We start from the raw sequence: 9,672 nt of genomic DNA, 5'->3' as shown, positions 1-9,672 counted from the left end.
GACGTCTGCATTTACATCTGTAAGAAGTGTTTGCTCGTCAGATGTCACATAGACGTTTATGATATGTCTTTAAAATGTTGTCATGTAAACCTGATACACGTGTCACGTAATTTTAGCACTTAATTTTCGTAATTAATCACATTTGCAAATCGCCTCTGAATCTTTTGTCCGTCATAAATAAAATTCTGACCAGTTTTGATGCATCCGTAGCATAAATTATGATTATAAAGCATAACGAATACAACCTAACGCATGCAAAAATGTCATACTTGGTGTGCAAGGACATTTTAGTAATATGTATTAGGCTATAATCACAAGCACTATTATCGCTACGATAAAATTAATTTAATCCAGTACAATATTATTTAATGAAATTTATTTTCACTTCTCTGATCATCATATGTGACCCTGGAGCACAGGTAAAACCAATCAAAATTATTTTTCTTTTATGCCACAGATCCTTAGGATGTTAAGTATAGACTGTGTTCCGTGTAGATTTTTTCAACATTTCCTCCCGTAAACGCTTAATTTTTTTTTATCACTAATATGCATTGCTAAGAACTTTGAAGTGTTTACATTTTTTTGCACCCTTTTCAAATTCATCTGAATAGCGTCCAACGCAATCATATATCCTATACAAACCATACATGAATGGAAAGCTGGTTTATCTTCATAGTTATTCTTGTTGGTTTGAATGAGGCTTTATTCGGTGCATTTTGTAATATGTCTGTAATAAGACGCAAAATAAGATGAACGCTATTAGTATATTATTGAACTATATAGAATGCATTTTATAGTTGTTTTACTGTTATTCTAAACACTATTATTAATACTACGCCAACGTATGGATCGAATCAAATGCGAATTATTTAAGGCAGGCATCTTTCGATACGCAAAATGTAAAGCTTCGGTTATAGGCTGAACGAGATTTGGATAAGGGAGGGACATGTCAGAAAAGTGCTGCAGCATTAAAGACCCACGGAGGAAGAGGAGAGGGGGCCGATGACGTGGGCTCCGGGAGCTCCCGGTGTGAGGCGCGCGCCCGCGGGAGGGGCCGGTAGAAAATGGCGAGTCTGTGCAGAAGGCAGCAATGTACGATCGAGAGGCGCGGCTTTCGGCAGGAGCTTGACTCGTGGCGGCATAAACTCATTCACTGTGTAGGTAAGCTCGCTTAACCTTTCGTGCAGGATTGTCCGGCGGAGCTTCGCGCGTTGATTCGGTGCGTTTATTCGGCTCGGAGACCGGCAAAAACCTATTGCCTTGAGCGGCGAGCGAAGCGGATTTTTTTTTTTTGTCTCTCGCAACGATTTTTTCTTATAGCCGCTCACCCCCGCTGGACCTTATCAAAAATTGCACTCATGAGTTTAGTTGCGCGGCCGCTGTTTGAGAAATAACCAAGTGTGTATTTGCGTTTTTATCTGACCGTGTGATAGCTGGCGATTTGGCCCGAAGCCATTTAAGTTGTTATTTTTTTAAGGGAAAATTTAGGCGATGTTTATTTATTGTAAGCAGGGCGTGTTACGTGTACAGAGGGAATTGTGCTCCGACCAATCGCTGGCGTTTCTTTTGCCAGTGTGCGCGCTCCCTGCTTTATTGTAGGCTACTGTATTATTTGGGGGGAGGGCTGTGCGCGTCCCCGCCCCACCGCGCGCGTTCCCTCCCTTCCCTCAAATCGTCGGCGCTGGGGGAGCGCGCATTGCTGCAATGGGGAAATGTCAGAAAATAATTTTGTATTTTAGGGGAAGGTGGGGGGTTGACAAAGAAAATGACACTGCGCATATTGCTTAGTTGTTATCGCGGCCCTGTCAAGGCCGGGTTCCTCTCGCAGCGAACGCTTCGATATAACGTCTCGATCTTAATCGGGAGGTTTTTGCACGATATACGCGCTGATATTTGAGTCTGTTTTGATTTTTTTTTTCTTTCGTTAATCGATTGCTCGCTTTGAAGCAGCGAGGCAGTCCGTGAACGAGACGTGCAAGTGTAGACAAAAAAAGCCGTGCGAATATCAACGTTATATGGTTTTTGGCAAACCCAGAGTCCGGTTTCTATTTGTTATTGACTCGTTTTTGGTCCGCATTTCCAAAAATATGACAGAAAGTGTTGGTTTCCCGCCCTTCCCCCGTCGATTCTAATGTTTCATTAGCTTTGTTTAATCCCTTTAAATCGCCGTATCTGATGTTATTGGGAGATTATCTATTGAGTCTTAACCTCGAGGTTTCCTAGTTTTCAACCCTAGATTTGTGGTAATCTCCCTTTTAATGTCAGACGGAAAACCCTTGGCTTTTGGCATCTGTTAACTGCAGCTTTTGAGTAAATGTTGGTCACTCTTTCTATCAACCACTCTATCAAACAGCGTAGATATAATGATACTGGCCGTCTAATGCTGCATTAATGTCAGATATTGAATATAAGCGTATGCGGGAGCCTATTGGATGTCGAAGCTTTTTCATCATTTGTTTGACAAAGTGAAATATTTGAAAGGACTAGGGCGCATTTTGTTATCAGATATGGCTTTACGTCGACTTAGTTTTCCTCATGCTATGAGGAAAAGCTCTTAATTTGTACCAAAAGGCCCGTTTCAGGAAGTACGAAGGCGCTGATGTGCTATTTTGTGCTGAAATAGTAAAGGTATTTGACAGTGAGCCTTTAACAATATTCCCATGGTGATAATATTAGTGAAAGACTGGGTTGTTTAGGAAGTCATAGAGGAAGTCGTAGAGGTTATTAACTTGATTATTACCCGATGCACTTAATTGAGGAAAAATATTTCTTCGAGAGCGATTATTACTAAATCTTTACCCTAGTCACAAATGAAATGTTATGGAGGAATCGTTAAATATGTGGGAAGTCTGCTTTAAATGTAACCGCTGTGTTGAAGGCTTAAAGATTTGTTGCTTGTATCTTACGCCACGCTGATATTTCGTCCATCAAAAGAGATTAATTTGAGGAAATGTGGACTAAATAATTTGGGTTGAGTCTACTGAAAGTCTCCAGTGAATCCGTAATGAAAGCTTAGCTGTTTTGGGGTATGAAAAATGGAGTCATTATTATTAATCTCCCTCCCTGCTTCTGAAATGTAGAAGTATGTAAAAGTTGGTTCACACCTTCATGACGAGAATTTACATTCTCGCTCTGCTGATAACGTTTAGGGAGCATCATAAATCATTTCCTCAAACTTTCAAGGGTCAAAGTTCCAAATTCTAAACTCTGTTGTTAACAAAGTCTCCCGGAAAGCCAGAAGTTGCCATGAAGATTTTTCCCTCTGCAAACCAGTCAGTTTAAAGCTTCATTTTTTTTGCTGTCTGTTTCTGTAGTCTGATGCTAAATCGTCCTCTGTAATGTTACATGGACTGTTATGTTTACTACGGCTAGCTTTGCTAGTTTGTTGATACGTAAATATAAATTGGGCTAATAATAATAGTAGATAAACAGTCATCTGATTTTATTAATGTGAATTTTTTAATATGCTTTCTCTAGTCACAATGTATGTATATATGTGTGTGTATATATATATATATATATATATATATATATATATATATATATATATATATATATATCAATTAAATAATTTCTGTGTTTTGGTGGCTCAAGGTTTGGCGAAAGACTGTTGAATGAGATCTGTGAATAGGATTCAATCAGTAATTTTTGTTTAACTCTTGAAGTGGATTTTATATCCTTGGCGCGTCTAAACACGTGAAATGTAGTTCGATGTTGTGTGCCGAGCTTTCATTTGTTTAAATAAATCATTGTGGTGAGATGTCGCTGTTTTAATCAGACAAATTTATCCCTCTGCTGTTTATTTTTAATCTGCGGGCAAACAGCTAATACATACATGAAGCCCAACTGAACCTTGGCTTTCCTGGCTTTTCCGACTCTTTCTGTGTGAATTTGTCACCACACATTTGGTGTCATGCACGAGAGCGTCACAAATTCAAACAAAACTGAAGGTCAAAGCTGCTTGCTGTGAGAACCATTACCATCAGGAAAAATGTCACTTTTTATTTTTATCTCCAGTCATCATCTACCTCCCCCTCTCTCTCTTCGAAAGCTCCCCTATGCATTTGCCTTTCCTCTCGTTTCATCAAAGATTAGCAACAACCTTACGTCCAATTATGATTCTAGCAACATCTCGCTCAAATATAAGGCTATTTTGGATATTCCTTTGACATTTACTGCTGTTTGGAGTTTCGAGATGGCTTTTACAAGTTCTTGTAGTTCTTTTCAAAAAACGCGACGCATGGTTCATAATCGCGCATTTTGGATTTTTGGTGGTTCGAGAACCTTTTTGGTGCATATCGAGCGCGACTTTACCTTGATTTTTTTTTCTCTCTCTCTATCCTGACCGTAAACTGCTTCCAGCAGCTCTTGAACATCCACCCCCAAGTGAAGAGGTTGTTAAAGAAGCGTCTGGAGCTATTTGACGACAGTTTCCAGCAGATTTAATTGGCATGTAGGCTGCGAGAAGGTGCATTGATTCGAGTTGCATTCTTTTTGACCACCGCTGAAAAAATCAACAGCATTTTAAATTGATTAAAAAAAAAAAACTGTCATCTGAATTATGTATGGATCTTTTTCTTGTTGAGAAGCTGCATGTGTTTACAGTACGGGAGAAAATGCATAGAATATTTGATTAAATAATTTAATAGTTAAATAATGAAATAAACGTTAAAACCCTGTTTTTTCTTTTCAATGTACGCTTAATATTTTATGTAAAATATTGAACAATTCACTGAAGTATACAACAGCTTTTAGGATGAGTTGCTCTTTAAATTAAACTAAAAATGTATTAGATGGCCAACTGAAGGTCATGTTTGCACATTTGTAAAAAGGTATATATATATATTTTTTAAACATTGATTCGTCTTGAATTTGGCATTTATCTCAAGCTTGGGTCGCCACCGCTTTCATCTTTAAGCTGCCAGGGTTTCGCTAAACCATGTAAACTACTTTAAAAGTAGCAGCATTATGCTCCCACAGAGATAATACTTTTGGTTTTCCACTGGATCTTAAATACGTCAGGCTTCTATGCCTAAGTATTTTGACATCTGGGAAGTCTGCCTCCATTATTTCTCCTTTTAAACCCCCAGGGATTCTCGTTCTGTCGAAGGACATCTAGATTAAATCCGCACTACATCCCAATTCTGACTCTTTTTTTTTTTTTTTTTTTGCACTAGTTCTAATAGAGCGTGTTTGATTTGGAAATGCAAATGAGTAATAGTTTTGGCATTAGACTGTATTGAATTTTGGACATATTTCTTGGCGTGATGTTTGTTCTCTCAGGTTATGTTTCCTCCCTAAATTCCCAAAAGATTTCAGGTAAGCGGGACCTTTGATTCAATAAAGTGAAACATTGTTTAACCGGCCGTTGCGCAAGAACTTTGGGAGTGTTTCTTTTTGATATACAGTAACCGTAAAGACGAGATAAGCTGAAATCGTACTCTTCCTCTTTCTGTGCTGTAGTTCATGTCAGCCTAAACCAATCCGTGCAGATCCAAATGTGTCAAAATCTGCCATATGCTTTGGCTTTTTTTTTTTTTGGTCTGCCTCTCATGTGACTCTCCGTGGTTGTTTTCCATTAAAGCCGTGTTCAGAACGGGTTTAGATTATGCGCTCAAAGTTGAATGCCCTAAAAAGCCACCTGAGGTGGGGGGGTTTGAAGGAATTTTTATTATTTTTGCTGCCTAATGCGGCAGATGTTTTTAGGAAATGCTCGAATGCTGCTGCATGGAGTAATGGTGGCAAATGATTTAAAAGCTTTGGCCTAGTTTTCGAGTTTTAATGTCTACGATGCTGGGATTCCTAAATACCAGAAAAAACATCGGTTTTAGCATCACTTTTAACGAAAGCAGTTATAATATTATCAACAAGGAGAAAAGCGTGCAAAATGTGGTTTACTAATACAGGTTCAGGCATAACATGCTTTTCGTAATAGACTTTCGTTTTGCATTTTACTAAATTATTAATTTTGTAATTAATAATGATTAATTTTGTAATATGTATTGTAATATTTCACCCTGTAATTTTTGTTTTTGAAAAATTCAGTGATTTGGTTAATTGATTTATTATTATTATTAATTTTCGGTTGATTAATTTTTGGGGTGCCTTGCAATGGTTCACTACTCCGCTGTTGTTGACTTTTTTTATTTTATTAATTTTTTTCGTCTGTTAAAGAAACAATGCTTTAATTTGCACGCTACAATTTATCTCTTAGACCATTTAAAACCCTACTGAAATAGTTCATGCCCTTTAAAGCGCGGCCATCTGAGGGTCAGCTGAATCCATGACATTCAATGAATTACTTTTTCAAACAACCAGCCAATTAAAAGAAGTTAGCCTAACCTTCATCTACGTGTTGGTTTTGTTCATTTGTGTCACCGCTCGAATGATTTTTTTTGTTTTCTCGGGGGTAAAGAGCAGGAACGCATGTGAAAATCATATGATAAGAAGAGTCTGCTGAAATCTCATATCAATTACACGCCCCCCCCTCTCCTGACTAGAGATGATTTTATACTCTGGTGATCCGTTGACTGTTGTCTTTAGGGTCTTTGTGCTATTGAATGAGATTAATTGACTCTTATTGTTCAGTAGCTGCCAATAATTACAAAAGTAAAATTAACTATTTACTATTATTTGGAAAATCCAGAATTACTAAGAAACAGTTCCTTTAAAGAGTTTCCAATGCTTAGGGATTTTTCTTTTTCCCGCACAGTTCTGCGTCAGGCTATAAAAGTCATTTAGCGGAAAGCGCATAACAGTTGTTATCTCTCCAGCCAAGTTATTACTTTTTGTCTGTGTGTTTCAACCTATTCTAAAGCTAGATTAAATCTCATTAAAAACCATATAGCCTTGAATAATAGAGTAGGTATAGAGAGCATGACGTTTGAGCGGTTGCTGTTTTGCTTTCTGGAAAAACTTTGAGAAACGAAAACAATAGACTTAGCTACGTTAGCTAAAACAGTATATTTATATCTGAATTGTTTTTACATTTTTGTAAATTATTGCATTGGCTTAACTGAGCAAGGTTTTTGATTTGTCAAGGGAGGGATCTGGAGGATTCAATAGACAGATTGTTTTGTGGGAAAGAGTGTTTTTGAATGGAGTATCATATCGCCTGCATTGTGTTTTGACTAGAGAGATGAAGTTTTCCTTTCACTCTTGTATTGTTGGATTATCACAGTGGAATACAATGGATACAAGTTCTCTGATGTCTTTATGAAAGGTACAGCTCACCCAAGTAAGACATTTTGACGATTAGTCGCTAGCTTTTTGAAACTCATGACTTATTTAACACAATGTCCAAGCTGCTCTTTTTTAGTTATTATTTTTGGCAATATTTGCCTAGGGCTGTAAAGGTGGCAATTTTTTACTACAGCGGTGGGAAATTTGCGACAACCGCCAACAACCGGGTGGGGGTTTTATATATAGTTCCGTGCCGGTTAGACAACCATGCTGCTAACGTTAGCTTCCCCGTAGCTTTCTAAACGCAACGTAAACACAAATTAGTAATAAAATCTAAAGAATTTTTTGAGCGTTTTCCATAACGCGGTGATTATTTTCACCTCACGTCGTATGTAAACATCTGTGTTACCATGGCGACGACCGAAGCGTCGGAAAACAAAACCACTTTCCCGAAAAGCGCGACTATAACCGTCACTGGAAAGATGTGATTTAACGTCAAGAGACAAACGCAATGTGTATGTCACAGAAAGTCGAATTCACTGTACCTGAGTGCGAACCAGTGCGAAGACGCGCGACACAGCGACGACCCTCACTGTTTGTACGTTTAAGAGCTTATGTTCTGTCGGGCGCAAAATGAGGTCGTCGCGCGAATTTGATTATAACGGATACGCCATATATGGCAACGTAACTGAAATTTGGTTATTAACGTTAGAGCGTGTGGCGTCACGTGGGGCCCAGCCCTATTTTCCTTTAATATGATAGGACAGATCAGAGCTGACAGGCAGCGAGGTGGTCACTATTCACTTTCATTGTATGGAAAAATAACATCTTCTGCTTTATTTTTTTATTTTTTGTCTAAATGCACAAACATTATTTATACCTTTAGAGAGATTTCTCTTATGTAGGTTTTGTTGCTGGTTCTAAACAATATATATTGTTGTATTGTGAATATTATTGAAAATGTTTATAAAGTGCCCCTGTTATGAGTTATGAAAGGTGCATATTTTGGTTTTGGGAGTCCCCGACAACAGGTAGACATGCATGCATGGTCAAAAACACTTTTTAAACTCTTTGTGCACATTGTTCCCGGGGAACCCCCAAAAGTGTCATCTAGTGGTGAAGAATGAATTAGCATTTTCATTCAGGCAAATTAGGGATGCAACGATACCATTTTTTTCAGAACCGATCTGATCCTGAAAGTTTTAAGCATACCGATACAAATTTAAAAAAAAAATACTCATTACGCACAATATCGTATTTGGATTGGTTTCGTCTGATACCCAATCCACAGAAAATGACCGTATCACTCCCAAAACCGATCCTGAATATCGGTTCGATGCACTCCTAACATGAAACGGCCGACTGTTTTTTTTCTTTAATGCACAATGCATTTTCAGATTGCGTGTCTTAAAGCTGTCTTACACACTGCATGAGATGACATTCTCAAAAAATCATAATAGGGGCCCTTTTCTTAAACAGTGCGGAGAAAAGAAACCTAGTTGCATTTTACTTGTTGAATATACCAGGCACCGTTTACCGCATAGTTGAAATAATGGTTTAGCTATATAATATAACATTGTAAAAACAGAGAAATAGGCATTTTTGCTATATCCTTCAAATCTAATAGATAAACAGACATAAAGGAAAATATTGAGCCAAGGTTCAGGTGGAAAACAATGGCAATGCACTACATAGAAAAGCATCGACGAAGGCCAAGCCTTTTTGTAAAGTGCTTTCATTCTCAGATTGACCTTAGGCTGTGAAAAAAAAAACCCTATAGTTTTTAATATAAAAAACGATTCTCTCAAAGACAAATATATTTTTAATTGTGCCGCAGATGTTCTCTGGGTTTACTTTATGATCACTAAAGCAGTTTGACATGTGCCAGCCCTGAAAATAAACCGTTCGTCGTGACTCACTAATGCAGAGTGGCTATTACGGAAAATCAACTTTGTATTCTTCTTCAAAGGAAAAAAAAAACAGGCTTTTTGAAGTGAAAAAGAATTCTTCATTCTGTATCAGATTTGGTTTTTTGGAACACTTAACCCTATAAATAACCTGCTTTACAGCAGACTTAAATCCAGACGTCTGCTTTAACCTAATGCTGCACATTTGGTACTTAATGGCCAAGTAAACATTGCTTTTGACACTAATCACCGCCATCAAAAGCTTAAAATTGCCTTTCGTGGTCAACAGTGCCTTTTTATGACAAATGGTTGCATGTAGGAGACGTACGTTCCCTGCAATTGGGGCCTGGTGACCTAAAAGGTCCTGTCGTGGAAGGCCGATGTCCTGATGGGTTAAATGTGATTGGCCATTCCCTTACAGCACAGCTGCGGGTTTACGCTTTTCCCGCACTCCGATTCGAACCCGATCTAGGTCAAGAGGGGCCCGAGTGACATTGTTTAACCTCCTCTCCGAATAACACTTGCAATGTTCTTGCTGGAATCGAGGGAAAATAAAACGGCGGATGCAGGAAGCGCTTTCTAT

General features: G+C 38.2%; 1 protein-coding gene across 2 annotated transcripts in view; it reads left to right on the top strand.

Annotated features, from left to right (window-relative positions):
• Positions 1 to 985: 985 nt before the first annotated feature.
• The window catches only part of lcor (ligand dependent nuclear receptor corepressor), a 36,028-nt gene continuing 27,341 nt past the window's right edge, over positions 986 to 9,672 (top strand). Inside the window, exon 1 of one of the 2 annotated variants that reach the window (XM_043223101.1) lies at positions 986 to 1,161. In XM_043223101.1, coding sequence (XP_043079036.1) covers positions 1,065 to 1,161 — 97 coding nt within the window. In that variant the 5' untranslated portion in view covers positions 986 to 1,064. The remainder of the gene's footprint in view (positions 1,162 to 9,672) is intronic. The other variant, XM_043223100.1, reaches the window with a different exon arrangement.

This window comes from Puntigrus tetrazona, chromosome 22 (genome assembly GCF_018831695.1).
Source record: "Puntigrus tetrazona isolate hp1 chromosome 22, ASM1883169v1, whole genome shotgun sequence".
Classification (NCBI taxonomy): domain Eukaryota; kingdom Metazoa; phylum Chordata; class Actinopteri; order Cypriniformes; family Cyprinidae; genus Puntigrus; species Puntigrus tetrazona.
Note: the sequence above shows the minus strand (reverse complement) of the source record. Positions and strands in the feature narration are given on the sequence as shown.